Raw genomic sequence first — 22,602 nt, 5'->3', positions numbered from 1 at the left:
TGTAAATTGGCATTTACTGTCCCATTGTGACCCTTTGTAGGGAGAATTTAGTCATGTGACCTATTTTAGGATTTTCCACGGATTTTCTATTCAGTGTAGATCCATGAAAAAGGACTTTTCTAGCTTCTAGTTGCAGGATTATCAAGGTGTATTGTAGCCGTGTTGACCATAACATGGGCACAAAACAAACCTCAGTACTGCTGACTGGATCAAAACCAATAAAAGGAGTTGTCAATGCACAGATATATTCTGGCACAAGTAATAGCTGGGCTAGAAGCTTCACTCAGCTCAAGTCATTACTAACATCAAGTCATTAGGCTCAGATCATATGAGGATACTGAGATCTGCAGACACAGGAATAAACTGTTGCGCCTCACTTTCTGCAACATATCAAGATTCTGCAAAGGGTTTGCCAGTCTCAAGCATATGGTCTCACCATCTTACCAAGTACCAAGTGTTCCAGGAGACTTACATATTCCACAAACACACACACAAACACACACACACACACAAAAACAAAGACACATACACACACACACACACACACACACACACACACACACACACACACACACACACACACACACACACACACACACACACACGCACACAAACACATGCACACAAACACACACACACACACACACACACACACACACACACACGCACACACGCACACGCACACAAACACACACACACACACACACACACACACACACACACACGCACACAAACACGCGTGTAAATGGTTTATACCTACATTCTACAACATGCACAACTATATTACCTCCGTGCCTTCTGGATTCTGATCTCAACCATTGAGAATCTCTTACCCAGTGCCACACTTGGCTACAGAGTAGCGTCTTCAGACAGCCTGCTCTCATCCATGATAAAGTGATAGATTAGCAGGCTGATTGCACATTTCAAACTATTACCATTGAGGCAATAAGATACACCGGACTGCAGGTGCTGTACTGGTGACTTACAGTGGAAGCCATGGCAGCAGGGGACATGATTTCACTGGTACCGATCCTGGCATGACCACATCTGCTCCAGGGTCAGCTGTTATCTGGGTGTGAATTTATGTCTCTCTTTTCTTGTCAGAATCCACTGTTTGTTTGTTTGTTATAAACATAGGACAAAAAGTAAGGAAATTTGTGTTTGGTAGATTATTTCTTTGTTGTAACAATGCTTCTTGGCACCCACAAATGCATGCTCCTTACAAATGTGGCACCATTTAAAAGGGAAATAAACAGGCTTTCCAACAGTATAAGATGTTTTGCCAAGAAGCATTGTTACAACCAAGAAATAATCTACCAAACACAAATTGCCTTACTTTTTGTGCTATGTTTAGTTGTGGGGAATATGATGTGTTTGTGCACTGTTGAGCAGAACGTGTCATGTAGAACACAAGTAGGGTACCCTCACACCTCTACGGGGACAAAGTCACACCTGAGATGGTAATGAACCTTAAGGGGGCAGCCGTTTGCAAGTGAACAGGATTGTTTTTTATTTCATTTGGTTTAGTTTAAAAGCGGATGGTGGGGTTGGTGGTGACGGTGAGCTAGGACAGGCTTGGTTTTAGTTTTGGTTTTGCCATCAGAACGTGATGCGTCTGTGGGAGCCTATCCTGGGACTCATGCCTCCCCACTGGTTAAAGCGGCGGTACTCGCCCGGGCGCAGCAGGTACTGGCGCCCCCTGTAGTTGGGGTGCTCGTAGAACAGCCAGTGGCCTTCCAGCACGTTGCACGAGTGGACGTCTATGTGGTGGAAGCGGTCGTACAGCGATGGGCAGTCATCGGTGAACTCCATCATCTGACCGCCAAAGTCTGAGCGCTCGTAGACACCTATCCGGTAGCCTCCCTGGTGCTGGAAAAGACAGAGAGAGAACAAGAGTGTGTCACAAAAGGTCAAAAGGTCAAAACAAGGAAGCTATACCACACAGACCCCCCCCCCCCTCGTGCACGACCCCATTGGAGCAGAAATGCACCTGGGGGATCATGCGGCAGGATCGCACGCAGTCATTGAAGCCCATCCAGCGTTGGTAGTCGGGATACTCGCCGCGGCGCAGGAAATACTGGTATCCCACGAAGCTGGGCCGCTCGTAGACCATCCAGCTGCCGCTCTCCACCTGGATGGAGTTGCAGCGGCTGAAGTGGGAGTGCAGCTCAGGGCAGTCGCTGCTGCATTCGTACGAGCGCCCCTGGAAGTTCTTGTCCTCGTAGAAGATGATCTGCAAACGGGATTAGCGGGAGTTTGCGCTCGTCAATTCACCCAGGCAGGCACCGACACGACATTTCCCCCAGAAAGAGACAGAGAAGAGAGAGAGAGAGAGAGAGAGAGAGAGAGAACACACTGTAGTTGGCCTGGCAACAGGGCCTCGGGCGCCCGGCCTTATTGATTTCGGCTCAGTAATTTACGCACGTAGGCTGAAGCACAAAAGATGCATAGCAAAACAACCAGCCTTACCTTCCCCATTGTGTTGGCTAACTTTGGTCACCGTATGACACACACAGACAGAGGAGCATCAACCCTCTTTATATCCACTAGACAAATGGCCACATTGTCATGCTAATCGGGGAAACTAGCATGTCAGCTTTTCCTGTGCGCAGCTGTCGAGCAGGGTCAGAAAGTGACGGTGGTGTATGGCAGCCGTGCATTGGAGCATTATTAATCTTCAGCCAACAGTTATGATCTGTACAGTGTGTCACTGACGGTGTGTGTCAAAGGTACGTGACGTATCACTTTCTAAACACATGTTCAGGACCAGAGCTTCGATCTGGAAGAAACCTTGGTGTGACTGTAACCTTCACTTTTCTGTTCACTTCGATTTTCTTGCCATCTAACTAACAACGAGGGTCACACACATTCGTTTTGGCCTCGGGTGACCCAGTCATTACATGATTGGCATCTGGGCATCTGCTGGTGTCACCCCATCACTAGGAAGAGATCGGACTCGACACATTTCTGAATAGTTGAAAGCACAGAAATGACGTTTATCCTCATTCCTGCTCCGCTAATCGCAGCACAGGCTGACAGCCTGCAGACAGAGCTGGGGACCTGCGCTGACATACAGGCACATACATATGTGCATCCAGCGTGGTCCCGTCAACCTTTTATACGTTGTGCATTTACAGATAAGCACCATTCATTTTTGTACTGTCAGCATGGTGTTTTTTTCTCTTGCTTTCGCTTATATAGGCCCTCATATTGTGTGTGTGTGTGTGTGTGTGTGTGTGTGTGTGTGTGTGTGTGTGTGTGTTTCCCTGGAGATAAATTTCAATGGCTGCGGAGGAAAACAGTCAGGGCACAATGCCTACAGTTCAGGGCATTCTTCTACTGTATACTAACGTGCTTTTTAATGCATCAGCATACCCTGATACGTGAAATAAACGTGATGTTATAGATGTGATGCAAGGAAAGTTCATTAAGCAAACGCATAAACTGCATCACTGATCACTCTCAATTCTTTCACATGATTTGATGCATGTATGTAAATAGTGCATGTTCATTTTGAACTGTTTTTTACAATGGAAAACCTTTGTTCCAATGTACTGTTCAGAGCATCCACACAAATAATTAAGATGATTTAAAGGGTTGCAACCATAATTCTATGATTGGTAATCAGTATTGATTGCTTAATATTAATTATAAATTATGAAAACAATGTTTCTTTTAGCTCATTGACTGTCAGTTCTGCATAAGAGAGCAAAGAGCCTGAACGGAGGCTAAATAGAGACCCCAGATTTCTGGTCCCAGGAGAGCCTAGAGGCCCTTTTACTCTGAGAATGTCAGGAAGGTGGACCAATCTAGTCCTAGTCATTTCACCTGCAGATGTAGAGGGTCCTCATGCCCAATCCTTACATTCACAATGTGGCCAATCATACTGGGAGCGTGAGATGTGTGATCTTTGTATCAATGGGAACAGGCGGTACGGTGACAATGGGCGCCAACCGGGTGACACGGGGGCAAAGATCTCTCACTATGAACTCGTTCTTTTCAAGAAGTCACACATAGGTTTTTTTTCTGGGGTTTTTTATCACAGCAAAATATTTCATGTAGTGCATGATCCTTGTCTAAATATGGTCATGGATGCCATTCACAGGAAGACAACACACAGAGGCATACTCTACACTTTAACCCTTAGGAGTCAACACACTGAGGCATACTCTACACTTTAAGGGCGAAGTGCTCCACAGCCTTCCGCGGGCACATAGGAGCAGCCTCTGGCTGGCCTAGAACATTGATCACACAAAAACAAATCACCTCTAAAGCTGTCTTACTGTAAATGAACAGATTACATAAATTAACTGATTACATAACAAACAGTCCTTTGCATGTGATGACAGTGTTATCAGTCATGGCGTTATTGTATGTCTTTCACTACCAATTAGCCCAGTTTGAAGGAGAGACAAAGAGTATCTAGAATGCGTTTAAAACTAAAATGCTTGAACACTGTTTAGTTTGGGTGGTAAACTGAAGAATTATGCACTATGCACAAACAACTGAGTAAACAGAATTGTCACGTTGCAAACTAAGGATCACTAACGGACTAGATTTCTGAATAACATAGTTTATTTAGGGGTAGGTGACATTAAAGTCAGTTTAGTTAGTTTAGTAATGTTAATTACGTTAGTTATGTCAATTTAGTTAATTATAAATGTACAATACTAATTATAAATAGATCATTTGAAGGATTCATTGTAAAGTTAGACGAGAATTCAGTCCAAATAGCTATTTAAATAAAAAGTTAAATGAATGTGAAAATAATAATATACAATAAATAAAGTTGATAATGAAATATATATATATAACATAAAATAATATGTGTTAATATGTCTTATAAATATATATCTACAGTATATGATTAAATTAGGAAATTGTTAGCTAAAGGAGAGATGTGGAGCCTGGGTAAATAACATAAATAATTGAATATAATCTACTAAGTACTAGAAAATATAAATATTGATATACATATAACCTTATATATTTTATCAAAGTAGATTTTTAAATGTTTGCAAAGAAATTGGTAGCTAAAGATGAAATGTGGAGCCCAGGTTCCCTATGACCTCTGAGGTAAAATGGTGGAAGTGCAGTTGTGTTTTGACTGATGACATAAACAATCAAACAAACAAATAAACAAAACAAACTGATTGATGTGTTTTTTACACAAGGCTTTATTAAAAACCTACTGTTCGAACAAACAGTAAATTAACAGGAATCCATGATGCGCTTCATGGAGTTGACTCTCATCTGGCTGGTCATGCCCATGTCTCTGAAGCTCCTGTACTCGCCGGGCCTCAGGTACATCATCTTGCCGCTGTAGTGGGGCTGCTCATACATGAGCCAGTGGCCATCCATCACGTTGCAGGAATGCATGTCAGACATGCGGTAACGATCCTGCATGTTCTCGCAGTCGTCGTTCAGCTCGTGCATCTGTCCACCAAAGTTCTCCCTGTCATAGATCCTCATTCTGAAGGGTCCTCTGTGCTAGAATGGGAGAATTCCACAAGATAGCACTGCTTAGTAACCAAAACACAAGGACCCTTAGTAACCAGAACACAAGGACCCTTAGTAACCAGAACACAAACAAGCACCTGACTTTGGAGCGGATTCTGCGCAGATCTGGCACAGAACTGGTCCTGATTAGGCCCAGATCTGTCCAGGATCCGCGTCAGTTCCGTTCCAAAGTCAGTTGCCACCTGAGGACATCTAGATCTCTAATGGAGTGTTACCATGGGGATCATGCGGCAGGACCTGATGCAATCGCTCATGCCCATGCGCTGTTGGTCGGAGTACTCGCCCCTCCTCACAAAGTACTGGTTGCCCTGGAAGTTGGAGCGGTCGTAGACCATGAAGCAGCCGCTCTCCACCCTGCAGGAGTTGCAGCGGCTCAGGTAGGAGGTCAGCTCAGGGCAGTCGCTGCTGGTCTCGTAGGACCGGCCCTGGAAGTTCCTGTCCTCGTAGAAGATGATCTACAAAACAAGACACAAACATGTGACTGACTACATGGTTAGGATTCTCCACCACCCTGCATGCCCCAGGTCTTTGAATGAAGAGATGTTCACTTTGATGCCATTTTCTGTCTAATTTACAGTAGCGTTGATATGGCACAGAACACAAGATAGCATGGCATGAAATTACAACAATGGAGTCAAATTACAACATTAGTAGAGTTCCTCTTAAACTATTCACAGTTTCAGTTGGAGATTAACTGTAGTATAACAATAGTACACAATAAATGCATATTATTATATATTCATAGGACATAAACAAGATATAATATCACAATACAATGTATTATGACTAACTGGATGATTGTGTAATTCATATATAAATAATATAAAATGTAAAACTTAATGAATATTTTATTTACAGTACCTTTCCCATGGTCATTGTGCTAAAGTGGTTGTGTCAGATCCCTGAATGGCATAGCTCCAGCTCTCGCTTCTGGCTTTTATACCTGGAATGATATCCGAAAGAATCCCCAGGCCCATTGTGTAAAGCCCTTAGCTGGCATCAAACTTCTACTGCACAATTCCACACAAAGAGGCTATCTAAAATCCTTTCACCATCCATTGTATAGGTTCGTGGCTCCATATTGTTCGGCCTGAATAGTCGAGAGAGGGAATACTCCTGATTGTACGTGTGCTATACAGTAGTGTCACAATATGGACTCGCATCAAAGCAGGAGATAACAGTTTGGGCCGTACAGTGGTGCTTGCCTGGAAAGTTGGGTACTGTTTTTATATCGCCCTGTTTTTTTATGATATGCAAATGTCATGCAGTCATTAAAGAAAGTTAACCCTTGTTCACGTGCACTGACTACACACACAAGTGTACTCATAATAAGTGTGTGTGTGTGTTCCTTTAAGAAAGAAATCAGTTTATATGTGCTGAAATATAAATAATTGGAAGGAATCATTTAGAAAAAAATTGTAATCTGCCATATTTTGTTGAAGTTTATTACTTGACATTTCCCCTTACAAGCAATATAGCTAAGATGTATACAAAAGTTTTATGTCACTTTCCCTCTCATCGGCGTCACATAAATAAATAAAGCTTCTATATAAACACATGCACTGACATTTTAGTCTGCTTTCCAAAGGATCCCATTTTTCAAATATTGCATTGCATTTAAATATGTATGAAATGTGTGATATGTCTTGATTCTATTCAGTAAAGTACGTCAATCTTAGGGATTCCCTTAGAAGATTATAAACAAACTGCCCCGATAGCATGGCTGCATACTCATGCCCCAGCTTTCATGAATACAATTCTAGGTACAAATTACTTCCAGAGGCTTTACAATGATGCCATTTTCTCATTTAGAGGTGTTCTTAGAGTCCACCATTTGTCAAGAAAGAATCACCATGAAAACATGCTCTTCTGCTCATATTATTACCCTTTCAGTTGGGGATTTCTCGTATGGTATGATAGTATCATAGTATGATAGCTGTTGACTCTAGAACAATATTACCGTGCTAATATAGATCTGCAAAATCTGCAAGAGCTGTTTAATATTATTGTATTCTATATAATTGATATCTACGCTGAAAACATTGTGCATTCCTAGCCTTGGAGTAAATAACAAAATTTGGAGTAAATAACAAAATAGTTTATTTGAAAATCATGTTTTTCTAGCTCTATGTAAATAATTAATTGACATGCACATACAACTGTATGTGTTCAGCTGGGTATGATATGTATATATCGGACTATTAGGTGTTGTATACTACAAATGGCTAATGGCTGTGGCCAATATGCGCTTGAACTCAAGGCTTGTGCTGCTGTGGAGCAGTTCTGGTGTTGTCCTTTGCCTCCTCAGGCCTCCTTGAGATGGAAAGGGTGTGGTGAATGCACACGGCCACTAGAGGGCCACCAGAGAGCAAGTCTCTGCTGGGACCACACTAATGCAAAAGCAGTTCACCAAGTGCTGAATTAGACATGCAACCATGCACAAATGAACATGAGTCTGAAGTTATACAATCAGATATGATTTTCATGAGATATATATATATGTAGCAAATATTTAAATGTAAAATGGATCTCAGATTTTGTAATAGCGTAGATTTCTTTAAAGGGACTATTTACAATTTTTTGCTTTGTCAAGATACTGGAATTTAAATAACTGTTTTCTGTTACAGTATGTAGATAGTAAAGGGCCTTCATTTAGACATACCTCAGAATAAAATAACCGTAATCATCTTTATATTGTTTGTTAATTAAACATCCATTTCGATTAAACACTGTTATTTATGACAATAGATCCATCGAGAAAAATCCATTCTAAAGCGCTAGGGCCAAGATTTATTGAAACCATTATTCCATTCCTTCACATTACCAGTGAAGGCCACCAAAGTGTATGAGAAATTGTTCTACATTCTTGCACTCCTGTACTCTATAATGTTCATCCATCTTAAGCTGCCCCTAACCTGACTGTCATGCCCAACACCATTTCCCTCTGTGCAGCTCTGTGGGCCATGCCCACTCTCTTTGGTGAAGCGCATATAGCATCACATGATTTCCACTCCATATAGGACTCGTCCACAATGTACAGTCTGATAGCATGATTCAGCAGGTTTATACAATGTGGCCAACGACGCCACGGACATCAGTCTAGCTATAAAAGAGACAGGTGCAACATCACAGCTACTGCACGACTTGGGAATAAAACACCATCACCATGTCCACAGGCAGGGTAAGGCACAGGCCGGTTGATTTTAAGGGACTTAAAGTCTCTATGAAGTTTCTTTAAGTCTCTATAAAGTTTCTTAAAGTCTCTATGTGTGTCCCAGAAGGTTAAGGCCTTTGGTTCTGTCAAGCACCTTAAGACAATCTTGAGGGGCCAGATAAAAATAACATAAAATTGAAAGTGAATTGGAGATACTGAATGGTCCTTTTTTTAAAAACAGGGACAGGACATTTCAATTTCATGTACAGCTAATTAAATACATTTTGAATTGAAGTCAGTGAAATGTCTTTAAACTTAACAAAGAAAGACTAACTTCTGAAACTTGTTTTGTAGATCATCTTCTACGAGGACAGGAACTTCCAGGGCCGGTCCTATGAGACCAGCAGCGACTGCCCGGAGGTGACCTCCCATCTCAGCCGCTGCAACTCCTGCAGGGTGGAGAGCGGCTGCTTCATGGTCTACGAGCGCCCCAACTTCCAGGGCCACCAGATGCTGGTGCGCAGAGGGGAGTACCCCGACAACCAGTACCTGATGGGAATGAACATGTCTGACTGCATCAGGTCCAGCCGCATGATCCCCATGGTACGTGGGGACAAAGATCTACTTTCTTCTTTCAAAGATTTGTTTTTGGGCTTTCTGCCTTTAATGAGATAGGACAGTGAAGGTTTGAGATGGAGAGTGGGATTGGGAAATGACAGCGGGTCAGATTCGAACCTGTGCCCCTGTTGGCGTTCAAGCCCTTATATGGTTGGGGCTACTGCTTGCGCCACAGTGCCACCCTCATCTTGTTTCTTTCTTAACTTCTCTGCTCTCATTTTCTCTCACCACCCCTGTATCCTCTCTTCTCTTCTCCTCTCTTCTCCTCTCTTCTCCTCTCTTCTCTTCTCTTCTCCTCTCTTCTCTTCTCCTCTCTTCTCTTCTCTTCTCTTCTCTTCACTTCACTTCTCTTCTCTTCTCTTCTCTTCTCTTCTTTCTCTTCTCTTCTCTTCTCTTCTCTTCTCTACTCTTCTCTACTCTACTCCTGTGTGCACTGACCCACAAAAGATTAGTGCTATATAGGGGTGGTGCAAAAAGGCTGTTGTATTTATTTGTTTGATTTCATTGAATTCACATACACAGGGACTTGGTCCCAACAAGATATGTACACAACATCAGGATAGGTGCAAAGAAAGAACAACGTTTCTCCAGAAGTCTGAAGCTCTGGTAAGATATTTAATTCCTTAGTGTTTGTTACTGTTATCACAGCATCGTGGACCCTTCAGAATGAGGATGTATGAGAAGGAGAACTTCGGTGGACAGATGCACGAGCTGACCGACGACTGCGAGAACATGCAGGATCGCTTCCGCATGTCCGACATGAAGTCCTGCAACGTGATGGACGGCCACTGGTTGATGCACGAGCAGCCCCACTACAGAGGCAAGATGATGTACCTGAGGCCCGGCGAGTACAGGAGCTTCAGAGACATGGGCATGACCAGCCAGATGAGAGTCAACTCCATGAGGCGCATCACTGATTCCTGTTAGACGATAAAAGTCAATAATAAAACGTTTATTTTAATTTAAAACTTGCTTGTTGTTCTTTACTGATAAGTCATATGTTTTTTTTCATTTTAGCTATCATGCTAATGGATTTGTACTTTTAGGATAACCTGGTAGTTTAAAAAAAAATATGCCAACAAAACTCATTTAAGCAGAATTACTATAGTCAGTCAATGTTAGAGGCCCCTACAGTTAAACTGCAGTTTCTATGCTCTCAAATGGATCCTAATTTTCAGTGGCATCTGGTGAGAAAAAGCCTGGTGGAGCACAATAAACTGTGTATAGGCAGCATCCAATTCTGGCTGGTGTGATCCCAAACATTTCATCTTAAAAGTTTTTGCTCTAATGGCAAGGTACTAGCTTCAACTTTAACTTAATTGTCAACTTGATTCATTATATTACGTTGCTATTAGCAGTGGCTAACATAACTGAGACGACTAACAATGGCTAGCACTAACACTGATGCCTTAAACAATGCTTACTAAACGTCTTGACGTGTCTCATTCTATAATTTTTGGTGGTCGAGGCCCACAGATCATTATTGAAAGCGTGTTGAACATGTGTACAGTGAACAGTACAGTATATTGATTTTCCGCAGCGGTCAATATAAAGAAATATCAGACCTCCGAACATCCGGCCCATTCAAATCAACGGAACTTTTTGGAACATTCTGAGGATTCTTTTGACCGCTGCAAAAAAATGAATCACCGCTGAAATTGGCAACGGGTTTTTTGCTTCCAATTCACATCTTTCATATCATTCCGCAGGTAGTCGTTGTCGGTAGACGATGGGTAGACCCCTAGACAATCCGCTTACCGCAAGCAATTCTAGATTGATGATAGGTTAAGATCAGAACTGAAAACACCATTTATTTGATTTGGCTAATACCAAGACCTTTACTTTTTCATTGAGCTACAATGTCGTTTGCCTGATTTTAAACGATGTTTTTTTTTTTTTTTTAAATTCATTATGGGACTTGATCTTATGTGGCACTGTGGCTCAGGTGCTTGCACTGCCGCCTCACAGCAAGAAGGTCCTGGGTTTGATTCCCGCATGGGGCGCTGTTGGTCCTGGGGGGTAGGTTCTCCCCAGGCCTCCAGTGCTCAGGTGGGCTATCTCCCGGGTCTTTCTGTGTGGAGTTTGCATGTTCTCCCCATGTTCACAAGGGGTTTCCTCCACAAAGAACCCCAACAGAAAAACATGCAGAAGAACTGAACTGTCTGTCCCTGACCAAGACGGATCAATTGACTTGGTCCCCGGGCGCCTAAAGGCTGCCCACTGATCCTTGTGGTCCTGGAGAAAGGATAGTCCAGGATGGGAGAAATGCAGAGATTAAATTCACTGCGACCTCAGGCGTGTGTGTGTCCTGTGGCGCCGCTATATATGCACGTGTGTGTTACGTAATGTGTGTCGTTTGTGCGAATAAAAACTGACTGAAGTCAGCCTTGTTGTTAACCTATCAATAATCTAGAATTGCTTCGGGTAAGCTGCTACCCTTGGTCTACCGACAGAAGTTCAACGTAACGGAAATTCATTGGAACTTGAAGTCAGCAAGTAATGGGTTGCTATGCGACACCTGAAACTTTAAAGTTCTATTTGCGTGAAGACCTGTTTTTTCCTAGTGGAAGTCACGAAACCGCAACAAAACCATTAAAAAGAGGTATTCTGGAGAAATGTCTTCTATCACTTTGGCAAGTTAACTGGATTGTGCAAATTACTTATATTTTTTGCATTTTAAAAACTACTTTAAGAGACAGTTAATCCAGAGAGAGAGAGAAAAAACTAATTCAGTGAAGGTCCTCTTGACTGGTCAGTTACTGTCAAAAAAAGAAATTCTTTGAGAATGCATAATTCTCACAAAAATAAATTAAATTCGAAGGTATTACATTGTGCATCCTAATTCTTCACCGCAGGCAATTTGGCATTTGTTCTGGCATTTGTTTTATGTTGTCAGACCTACAAAATTACCTGATACAAACATTTCAGACAACATAGAATGCGCAGGAATGTTGAACAACATTGTACATTCGCCGTTTCCAGAAGCATGTCATTCTTGTATTGAAGGTGTATATTTCATATAGTTAAGCAATATCATACAAGTGGGAGTGACTCTATCTCAGATAATTGATTGGAAATAACTATTGAATGGTCAAATATATATATATATATATATATATATATATATATATACGTATATCTTAAAAATCTAAACCCTTCTTCCCAGCTGATATAACATCAGTATTGTATTGCATTGTGTTATCACTCAAAGCTATGCTTCTTACTGACTTCTTTCTTCCTTTCTTCCTTTCTTTCTTTCTTTCTTTCTGTATTCCTTTAATGTTCATGAAAAAAAAGACAAAAGCAGTCAAGCATGGGATGAAACTAGTGACTTTATTCAGTTGTGAACCACTGAGCTGTGAACCTCAGACATCACGTGCTCTAAGCCGCACTCTAACAGGAGTCCATGATGCGTCTCATGGAGCTGACCCTGTTCATGCCCATGCCCATGTCTCTCCAGTTTCTGTACTCTCCGGGCCTCAGGTACATCATCTTGCCTCTGTAGTGGGGCTGCTCATACATGAGCCAGTGGCCGTCCATCACGTTGCAGGACTGCATGTCGGACATGTGGAAGCGGTCCTGGAGAGAGTCGCAGTCCTCCATCAACTCGTGCATCTGCCCACCGAAGTTCTCCCTCTCGTAGATCCGCATCTTGTAAGCACCTCTGTGCTGCATAGATAGATAGAAAGATTACATTACATTTAGCAGATGCTTTTATCCAAAGCGACTTACAAGGAATTTTTGCATTTATACATCAGGAGCAGTTTTAGGGGTTCTGTGTCTTGCTCAAGGACACTTGCAATCTTGGTAAGGAGGAGTGGGGAATCGAACTAGCAACCTTCAAACTTTTCGATTACGAAACTACTCCTTTACTTCCTGTACCACTGTCGGCCCGATAGATCGATAGGTAGATAGACAGATAGACAGACAGATAGACAGATAGACAGACAGACAGACAGACAGACAGACAGATAGATAGATAGATAGATAGATAGAAAGACAGATAGATAGATAGATAGATAGATAGTCAGAGAGATAGATAGACAGATAGATAGATAGAGAGATAGACAGAGAGATAGACAGACAGATAGATAGATAGATAGATATAGATAGACAGATAGATAGATAGATAGGTAGATAGACAGAAAGATAGATAGATAGATAGATAGATAGACAGATAGAGGCAGATCCCCAAAGTTAAATTGTTCTGTTGAATTATATAATTTTCTAATTAATAATCAGATCAGGAGTGTGACTGAACCTGAGGAACTAGACGACAGGATCTGATTGACTCGCTCATGCCCATGCGCTGGTAGTCGGAGTACTCGCCCCTCCTCACAAAGTACTGGTTGCCCATGAAGTTGGGATGGTCGTAGACCATGAAGCAGCCACTTTCCACCCTGCAGGAGTTGCAGCGGCTCAGGTAGGGAGTGAGCTCGGGGCAGTCGCTGCTGCACTCGTACGAGCGCCCCTGGAAGTTCCTGTCCTCGTAGAAGATGATCTGTGGAGACAGACAGAGAGGAAGAGGGAGTGAGAGAGAGGATCGCTGTGTTAGACACACAGGGGCCTCAGAACCACCAGGCCCCGCTCTCCACGCGGATGGAGTTGCAGCGGCTGAAGTGGGAGCTGAGCTCGGGGCAGTCGCTGCTGCACTCGTAGTGGCGGCCCTGGAAGTTCCTGTCCTCGTAGAAGATGATGTGAAGGCAATCATACACCGTAAGACATTACTATATGGAAATTGGAAACCCCTTTATATATATAGCTATATCAATTAGTGTAGTCTCAACTTCAAAGTCGCAACCTTCTCCAAGCCTACAATACTCTTCATTAAAAACAATAATCACACTATTTTGTAATCAAATAATGCAGTCATGCACACCACATAGAGTTCTGTTTGTCTAATATGAAGACAGCACAACCTGAAAACACTTTCTCAGTATGCAGAACTACATAAAAATGTAGGTGTTTTAGCCGCAGATTAAAGCCAAAAAGTAATTTCAATCCCCTGTGTGTGGCAGTGAAAGATTAGCAACTGTAGCGATCCACAAAGCAGTAGACACAGCACTGTGTGTATCTGGCTCTGACATACCTTGCCCATGTTTGATGCTGCTCTGGGATGTTGTCCAGCGGGCTGTGGTCCACTGTCTGCTTTTATACTTAATAGGCTTTGCTGTGGCTTTTTGTCATTCAAATCTCCGAACCTGATGAATAAGCAAGATGCTCTTAACCGTTAATTTGGTTCTGTATCACAGTCCATAGAAACACACAGAGGTTTGGACGGCATCCATCAGGATGCGTGACTGTCAATGCACCCATCGCTGTGACACATGGTGAACTTCTGCCCCGCGGTGACACCTTTCAGATGGGGTGACAGTCCCTGTTCAGAAAGCAGACTGGACACATTTATCATGTAAGGAAAGGTGTATTACAGGACACTGCCACGAACCTCTCCAGTACGTCTATTTCATTCCAAACAACAAAATGTAAATAAACATCTTCAACGATATACATTCATTCTTTGATCAACAGTATACTGTATGACGTTCTGTATACACTCGTTACTAAAGTGGTTCAGTAGACTTTAATCAACAGGCCTAAACCCACATGGAAGCCCAAAGGTTAATGGGTTGGGGGTGAATGGCTTTTTGTTGAATGCTGAGAAGTGGTTTCTCAGTGGTGCCGCCAGGGAAACAATTTGTCTGTCACCATGACTACCAACTTGTGTATGGGGCGGGTGACAACTGTTCAGGGTGACGGATGAGGTCACCAGGTCATGTTTGCAGTCAGCTTCCATGACTCAGCCCAAACAGGCGGTTTGTTTGGGTTCTCACCAGAGAGAGAGAGAGAGAGAGAGAGAGAGAGAGAGGGTGACTGTCATTTTAGGCAAACCAGACACCCTCCACTCTCCTTGTCATACAGTTGATGTAAACTTTTCAAGGTAAAGGTAAAGGTCCGATATTTACACTTTTAATACGTAACTTACAAAGGTATCCTGTAGTGACCGGGAATAAATATTATGTATCAAATGTCAAATATGACTATTAATTGTGTATTATTATTATTATTAATAATAATACATAATTATTATTGAATATTTAATAATAAAAAAATATTATATTTAAACATATTTAACATGTGAAACACACCTTTACTCTAAATAGACATTGTGGTTAGCATTCTGCTTTAAAAATAAAGTGAGACTAGGTACTAGATACCGACAACAAACACCAAAATCCCAAATTCTAGTGGTCATTTCCCATTACAGAACAACATATGAGCTATGTGGATTTACATTACAGGCTGATGTGTCAGTGAGTCTACACCAAACATCCCCCATCACCCACTCAAATGAACTGGGATCCATAAGAGGTGAGAAACCTAAACTACGCAAAAGTCCTGTCCATCCGGTCCTGAGCCGGCCCTTTAAGCTGTTACCATGACGACACAGACTGGTATGGTCCCGTGCTGTAGCAGAAGCACAAGAGCTCTGCAGTGGACTTAGCGATGGTGTATCGATTGCCAGGGCTGGCGTGTCTAAGAAGTAAATATGATGAGAAAGACATGTCATCCCAGTACAGGGACCTTGGGCCACTTCGATTGTAGATCCTTTACTAATACACTAGGACAGTGCACTACTACCCAGAATGCAGATAGTGCCAAACTGTACATTTTCCAGATTTCCTCTGCAGAGAAAAGTGCAGGGATGACAATAAGATATTACAGTACAGCGCAGTCCTGCATTTATACATTAATTCCACTAACTAAACAATGGAACTACTTAACTAACTTGCTAAAATTGCCAATCATTCAACAATCATCATCAGTCAGCTAGAGAGTTTAAGCCTGGGGCTCTGTAAAACGTTTTGAAAGTGTTTATTGTTAGTAGTGTTGTACAAATCAATAAAATTGAATTTAATTGTGTGACGGGGCACCTGTGTGACCCGCCACTGCGGCCTGTGGGCTGCTGCCTTCGGTGGACGGGGTGCAGGTGTCTTGGGTGTGTTGCATGTTTTATGTACTTGAGTTTGTCTGTTTAGTGAACATGGCGCGATTAAGCGCGAGTTTTAAAATGCTGTATAACTTCCGGGTAAGCCTATGTATTTATAATTATATTTAGGTTGATGTATTATGTGTCTGTTATGCCGGCACCAAGCCACTGTTTTACTACTGTGAAGTCGTTTGTTTTCCCAGCTATTTGGGTACCTTGTGTTTAAGTATGGCTGCTGATAGCCACAGGTGTTGGTGCCTGACTATGACACACCTGCAAGCAATAATTGGCATGAGCCAATTGCAGGCTAGTGTCAAGGGTACTTAAACCTGCCTTTTTCTTTGTTTCAGGAAAGCTGCCGTTTCAGAAAGACGTAAGTCTTTGGAGCGCTCACCATGGACTAGTTAATGTGGTCCTTTTAATTGAGTAATCGGCTGCTTGTAGTGTTTATTTGTATTGAGGCTATATGCCTGATTATTTGTCCATGTTGCAACATTATTTTAGCATTTAGTAATGTCCTTGTTTTACTGCTTTATGGGCCTTATTTGAGGAAATAAAAACCTCATCATTCTAACATCTTCTACCTCCCGAGTCCTCCATGAGTTTCATCTAGCTCTAACCGCGACAGTTATCTCGACCTTTCACATTTGGTGGCAGTAGTGGGATTTGAACCCACGCCTCCAGAGAGACTGGAGCCTAAATCCAGCAAGAACAAAGCATCATGGGTCTTTGCGATGGTCATGATGTAGGTCATTGCTCCAATCACCAAATTTCAACTTGTTTTCATTTTGATCAAAGGCAAATGCTGTTATCCTCACTGTTTCAGTCCACTGATTTTGATCGATCGGTTTGACCGATTTGCTACTAAGCTTTTGATTGCCCAGGAAAGTTCTTACACATGCTGGTAGCATCCTGGACAGAAGCTCACATCCAGCCCAGACCTGGTTCTTGTCTGGAGTGGACCCAAGCCAGATCTCTCTAACATCAGCTACTGTCTGCCATCCTTGTGGGATATTATACCGCAACATGAACTGTGCGCTCTCTTTATCATTAGCTGTCCTCTGAAAGACCTTAGTGTGTACCCATCTCTGTGAGACCTGAACTCATATGTCTGTGTTTAAGCCTTGTTCAGTACTATAGGACAGTACAGTACAGTACAGTATCAGTACTACAGTATGCATGTTCCTGTGTTTCCATGACTTGGATTCCTTCCATCTGATTGATTTATTTACAGCATTGGTGACGTTGTCTAGTGGTTGAAAAATTGCCTGCAGTTGAGGTGAAGACAGACGTCTTTGCACCCTCTGGAGGCAAGATGTCAATACAACAGCCTGACAGACATGACGCATGTTAACGACTGAAGTGACAGAATAAGAAGAGTCTGACACATGTGACGCAAGTTAACGACCGAAGTGATCGAATAAGAAGAGTCTGACACACATGACACAAGTAAACGACCGAAGTGATATAATAAGAAGAGTCTGACACACATGACGCAAGTTAACGACCGAAGTGATAGAATAAGAAGAGTCTGACAGACATGACGCAAGTTAACGACCGAAGTGATAGAATAAGAACAGCAGCACTACACAGGAGTCCAGATGAAGTTCAATCTTAATAATCAAAATCATCACAACGACAATTGTGAAACATGACCACATCTTTTAATACCATCAATACAGTATTTACTTTTTCTCTGACATGTACAGTTGTTGAGGTCATATGAGTACTTCAACAGAACATGTGCAGAAGCTCAAGACTGTAGTTTAATGTGTCCACAATATTGTATAATTATCAGACATACATTTATCAACAGGGAAAAAAACTCAATGTCAATGTGTAGACATTTTTAACAAAGATTTGTTTAATCCTCAACAAAGGTGATAAAATGACATTCTAACATTCAAACAAGTTGAAACAAGGTTTATTTTTCCCAGCAGTTGTTCACACAGGAGGAAAAGGCTGAACTGTTTGCAAACTAGCATTTGTCATGTTCTCAGCTTGGCGTAATGAAAGCGACAGACCTCACTGGGGTGTTCCTGATCCACGCAGCCTGTGACACTAACATGGGTGACAAGCAGGAAGATCTCACTAACTGCATGCCTCCTCATCTGCACCTAACATGACTGCATTTCCACTAGGGGTATTCTGTGGCAGCCCCTGCTGTATCTGCGCACGTGTGAGTTATGTGCATGTAATAACAAAACACCATCAAAATTCCATTACATCAGTAAAATCAGAGGCAATGCATATCAAAAAATGTATTTAGGTGTTGGAGATGGAGGTATAGTCCAGAGCCAGTGACTATTTGAGTAAGAGAGAGTGACGAGAGAAGCTGGCCGTGTATATGCCTTTATAGTGCTGTCCTCCGTGCTCTGCCAGTTGTTTAATACAGTGTCATTAAATTGTAACAAAGAGATATCAAACTTGAACAAATCATTTGCTGATATGCAAATCAAGGCAATTTAGTTAACAATTGGTTTCGCCCGGTCAGCGCATTTTGTTTACAGATAAATACCTTGACGGCCGCAGTGGCTGAGAAAGAGATCTACCTTATCCAATATGGGGAAAGTAAGTCATGGCTTTCACAAGGAGTGGAAAAGCTGGGAATTGATTGCTGTACTCTGAATGTGGGATAGATACAGAGGGGCTTGGGAACGATCACTGACTTCAGATTTTATGATATTACTTGCAGAATTTCAGGAACTTTAAGAGGCAAAACTCATCTTCCGAACATTTTAATTTCTAAAGAATATCTTTGGAACGTTTTCTTTTTTGTGGTAGATTATCATGGGTAAGTCTTTCTGTACCCTAAACTTTGTCACATTATTTCTCTCACACACACTCTCTTCCCATCTCTCTCTCTCTCTCTCTCTCTCTCTCTCTCTCTCTCTCTCTCTCTTTCTCTTTCTCTCTCTCTCTCATCCTCCCACCTCTCTCCAGATCGCATTCTTTGAGGAGAAGAATTTCCAGGGCCGTTGCTATGAGTGCAACAGTGACTGTGCTGACCTGCGCTCCTACTTCGCCCGCTGCAACTCCATCCGTGTGGAGAGCGGCTCCTGGGTCCTCTACGAGCACCCCAACTACAAGGGCTACCAGTACATCATGAGCCCCGGAGAGTATGCCGACCACCAGCAGTGGATGGGCTTTAACGACAGCATCAAATCCTGTCGCGCTATCAAAAACGTAAGACAGGCGCTGGTGCCGCCTCTTCGGCAATCTGTGTGGGAATTTACTGCTTTGATGATGATGAAGAGGGGTAAAGTTAAACATACTGGTGTTAACGCAAAGGTGTCTGTGTAATGTAATGTATGTGTTTTTGATGTTTTGGGGTTTTTTCTTTGGTAATGTTAGGCCAGTTGTTATGAATCCTTTGCAAGTAGTCTGGATGGGCTGTACAGGTTTTACCCCTCGGATGTAAACAAGCTGATGTTCCCACAAACCAGAATTCATAGAAGTCGCACGGATTCACTTGTCAGATAAAGCACAAGTTATGAATGTAATGTGAAAACACTGGGCTGAATAGCATGGCGAGAGATTTGTCTCAGTGCTGTCATCCATTTGCCCTAGATGTATCTATTCCTGTTTTTATGCCAGTACCTGATTGCTAGATGGTTGTCCCTATAACTGATGGAATGTCAGTGAATGCAACAACATGGTCTTTATCCAGCAAAAGCCAGTGGACAATAACAGGAGACAAAAGGGGCATTTTTTGGCAGAGGTTTACTCCAAACTCATCACACATGCCAAGAAACTCTTTAAAGGGGAACACTCGAGAATTTTACAGACAAAACCATGGCAAAGCTCTGACCAAACCAGGTCACCAAAGAGTCAAAATAATATATTTACTCGATTGTTTTTTTTTGCTTTGTAGTCTTCACAGCCTATAACTCAGCAAATCAGTGGTTTAATAGAATTAATCATTGATAGAAACAATTGTTATTATATCCTATACAGAAAATACTCCGACATCATGTTCACATGTTCAGATGATGGACCCCCTTTGTGCGTTGTAGTCTTTCATTGTTTCCTCCATCTCTGTGTGCACTGACAGATCTATGGCAATGCCTGGAAGCTGAGGCTGTACGAGCGCCCAGACTTTGCAGGCCAGATGGTTGAGTACACTGAGGACTGCCCCTCTGTCCACGAGGCCTTCAAGTTCCGCGAGGTCTTCTCCTGCACGGTCACCCATGGGGCCTGGGGCTTCTACGAACTCCCAAACTACAGGGGGCGCCAGTACTTCGTCGAGCGTGGCGAGTACCGGAAGTTCGCTGACTGGGGGGCCCTGTCTCCTGTCATCGGCTCCTTCCGCAGGATCACTGACTTCTAAAGCCCCCCCCCCCCCCCCTCTCTATCTCTGCAGAACCATTTTGACCTGACTGAGAACCCAGCTCTAAAGACACTGAGTTCTAGTGCTACACCTGCTTTTGTTTGCCTGCTCATACCAATAAAACTCTTGCAAAGCTAAAAGTGTTCATGAAGTTGTCATTGCCATATTAATGCGCTGGTGGAGACGGCATTAGTCATGATTAATAAAGGTTAGCAGGGTCCTCTGGTCTAAAGACAGTGATCACATGTCATGTACTCATTTCTCTGCATTACTGTCCAGATCATACGGTATGTTCATTTTCTGAGCAACAGAAATCACTCAGGAGGCATAGAAATACATACAAAAAATGACAATGAGTGATATACTAAAACTGACAGCAAAGCAATGTGATCTCATATTCCTGTACTTTGCACCACAGACATGCACATTGTGTGTCTGTGTCTGTTCTGAAGACCCAGATTCAAGAGTGCTCCATTGCATTTTGTGTTCAGAACAGAAATGTGTTGAGGCAGTAGATCTTCCTCTGATATAGTAGTCGTACGCACATGTTCCCAAGCTCACGGTCTTCTTCAGAAGATTCTGGAATCACCAAGCTTAGGGTTTAATAGGCTGATAGAAACTAGAACAGAGTAATCAATAATTACTTTAGCATACACCTCACTAAATTTGCAAAGCATAGTGGCACATCATCAATGAACAGTTCCCAACAGTTTCCAATCATTTGACCACACTGACAGAAACATTATTATTTACCCATTGCTGTTCGCCTTCTCACCCCATAGTGGGCCATCAATAGCGAGTTTCCACCGGATTTGGTGTCCACTTGTTCTCGATGTTTCAGTAATCCAGTAAATCCACTGAGCGAGGGATTGGCCCATCCAGCTTCAGTTTACAGCACCTGGTATTCCCAGTTGGTCTCCCATCCAAGGACTAACCAGGCCCAGCACTGCTTAGCTTCCGAGACCGTATAAGATTGGCCGTGCTCAGTTTGGTATGGCTGTAAGCTATACACCCATGGCAGACATTATCTCTTGAAAAGAACTTCTCAAGTTCAATTAGAGTGATTGCGACATGTCGTATAACATGTCCTTTGCAATAGTCAAATCATACTTATATAAGTCTTGTGTAGCATACTGAGTGACATCAAAATAACATTAATGCTTGGCTTAGGGTTAGGTGTGTGCAAGGTATCAACATGCTGTTATAAGTTATAGGTGTAAATAAGTGTGTTGCCCTGTGCATAATGGTACTGTTACAATATAAAAGGGACTAAGATATAAAGTGCTCCGTAAATTCTTGTCAGGGTACTGTATTTCTATCGTGCTTTTTTAATTAGTTATTTAAATACCTCATGGCTGGTTTTTTCCCCACAATGCCATCAAATGTACTGCAGTCTCTGAAACATAACTTGATCATTAAATCTTTCCAGAGCAGCCATCCTAATGGTGGCAAAGACCAAAACCTGCTGTAACTATAAAGATGGTTATACTTATTTAAACATGCTGTAACTAAAAACCCTGGATGCTGTATACCACTCTGCTCTGCGTTTTATCACTGGAAACCGCTATGGCACACACCACTGTACTCTCTATAACAAGGTTGGCTGGCCAGCCCTGTCTGAAAAAAGGGATGGTCATTGGAAGACCTTCATTTACAAAACGATCATTGGGCTAATGCCACTATATCTCTCCTCTCTCATACACTGGAACTGTAATACCCTCAATACCCGCTCTCAAAGCTGGCTTTCATTATATCTGCCACATGTTAACACCAAATTGGGGAAGACAGCCTTCTGTTATAAGGCACCCTACATCTGGAATGAGGTCCAAAAATCTTTACGGTTGTGCTCATTTATTTCACTAAGAGAATTCTTAAATCTTATCACATGTACAACTGACTTCTCGTGCAATGATTGTAACTGTTGACTCAACCATAGTATTTTACTGAATATTCAAAATTGTTATTTATCATCGTTCCCTTGTACTCCTGTAC

The 22,602-nt window shown here is 42.3% G+C and overlaps 5 protein-coding genes and 1 pseudogene across 5 annotated transcripts; 2 read left to right on the top strand and 4 right to left on the bottom strand.

Annotated features, from left to right (window-relative positions):
- Window positions 1-1,485: 1,485 nt before the first annotated feature.
- LOC105911932 (gamma-crystallin M2-like) lies at window positions 1,486-2,493 on the bottom strand. Its single transcript, XM_012840842.2, has 3 exons — window positions 2,470-2,493; window positions 1,991-2,233; window positions 1,486-1,869 (listed from the first exon to the last, which is right to left on the bottom strand). The coding sequence occupies exons 1-3, from the start codon at window positions 2,476-2,478 to the stop codon at window positions 1,600-1,602; spliced, it is 522 nt and encodes a 173-aa protein (XP_012696296.2). The 5' UTR covers window positions 2,479-2,493; the 3' UTR covers window positions 1,486-1,599.
- Window positions 2,494-5,211: 2,718 nt separating this feature from the next.
- On the bottom strand, window positions 5,212-6,396 carry LOC105911968 (gamma-crystallin M3-like). The gene is made up of 3 exons (XM_012840876.2): window positions 6,382-6,396; window positions 5,736-5,975; window positions 5,212-5,490 (listed from the first exon to the last, which is right to left on the bottom strand). Exons 1-3 carry the CDS (start codon window positions 6,394-6,396, stop codon window positions 5,212-5,214), a joined length of 534 nt encoding a protein of 177 aa, XP_012696330.1.
- Window positions 6,397-8,686: 2,290 nt separating this feature from the next.
- On the top strand, window positions 8,687-10,390 carry LOC105911970 (gamma-crystallin M3-like). The gene is made up of 3 exons (XM_012840878.2): window positions 8,687-8,701; window positions 9,029-9,277; window positions 9,941-10,390. Exons 1-3 carry the CDS (start codon window positions 8,687-8,689, stop codon window positions 10,217-10,219), a joined length of 543 nt encoding a protein of 180 aa, XP_012696332.1. The 3' UTR covers window positions 10,220-10,390.
- A 2,192-nt stretch (window positions 10,391-12,582) lies between these two features.
- On the bottom strand, window positions 12,583-14,409 carry LOC105911950 (gamma-crystallin M3-like). The gene is made up of 3 exons (XM_012840858.3): window positions 14,382-14,409; window positions 13,554-13,793; window positions 12,583-12,961 (listed from the first exon to the last, which is right to left on the bottom strand). The coding sequence occupies exons 1-3, from the start codon at window positions 14,388-14,390 to the stop codon at window positions 12,686-12,688; spliced, it is 525 nt and encodes a 174-aa protein (XP_012696312.2). The 5' UTR covers window positions 14,391-14,409; the 3' UTR covers window positions 12,583-12,685.
- Window positions 14,410-18,831: 4,422 nt separating this feature from the next.
- On the top strand, window positions 18,832-20,750 carry LOC105911949 (gamma-crystallin M2-like). The gene is made up of 3 exons (XM_012840857.2): window positions 18,832-18,851; window positions 19,224-19,466; window positions 20,335-20,750. The coding sequence occupies exons 1-3, from the start codon at window positions 18,843-18,845 to the stop codon at window positions 20,608-20,610; spliced, it is 528 nt and encodes a 175-aa protein (XP_012696311.2). The 5' UTR covers window positions 18,832-18,842; the 3' UTR covers window positions 20,611-20,750.
- Window positions 20,751-21,496: 746 nt separating this feature from the next.
- Window positions 21,497-21,615, bottom strand: LOC116218272 (annotated as a pseudogene).
- Window positions 21,616-22,602: the final 987 nt, after the last annotated feature.

This window comes from Clupea harengus, chromosome 21 (assembly GCF_900700415.2).
Source record: "Clupea harengus chromosome 21, Ch_v2.0.2, whole genome shotgun sequence".
NCBI classification, from domain to species: Eukaryota; Metazoa; Chordata; class Actinopteri; order Clupeiformes; family Clupeidae; genus Clupea; species Clupea harengus.
Note: the sequence above shows the minus strand (reverse complement) of the source record. Positions and strands in the feature narration are given on the sequence as shown.

What these genes read in the sequence shown, in the direction of transcription:
- LOC105911932 (XM_012840842.2), bottom strand. An exon ending in CCTGCCGCATGATCCCCCAG is followed by an intron (nt 1,870 to 1,990) that starts GTGCATTTCTGC and finishes TGTCTTTTCCAG; the next exon opens with CACCAGGGAGGCTACCGGAT.
- LOC105911968 (XM_012840876.2), bottom strand. An exon ending in CCTGCCGCATGATCCCCATG is followed by an intron (nt 5,491 to 5,735) that starts GTAACACTCCAT and finishes CTCCCATTCTAG; the next exon opens with CACAGAGGACCCTTCAGAAT.
- LOC105911970 (XM_012840878.2), top strand. An exon ending in CCAGCCGCATGATCCCCATG is followed by an intron (nt 9,278 to 9,940) that starts GTACGTGGGGAC and finishes CTGTTATCACAG; the next exon opens with CATCGTGGACCCTTCAGAAT.
- LOC105911950 (XM_012840858.3), bottom strand. An exon ending in CCTGTCGTCTAGTTCCTCAG is followed by an intron (nt 12,962 to 13,553) that starts GTTCAGTCACAC and finishes CTATCTATGCAG; the next exon opens with CACAGAGGTGCTTACAAGAT.
- LOC105911949 (XM_012840857.2), top strand. An exon ending in CCTGTCGCGCTATCAAAAAC is followed by an intron (nt 19,467 to 20,334) that starts GTAAGACAGGCG and finishes GTGCACTGACAG; the next exon opens with ATCTATGGCAATGCCTGGAA.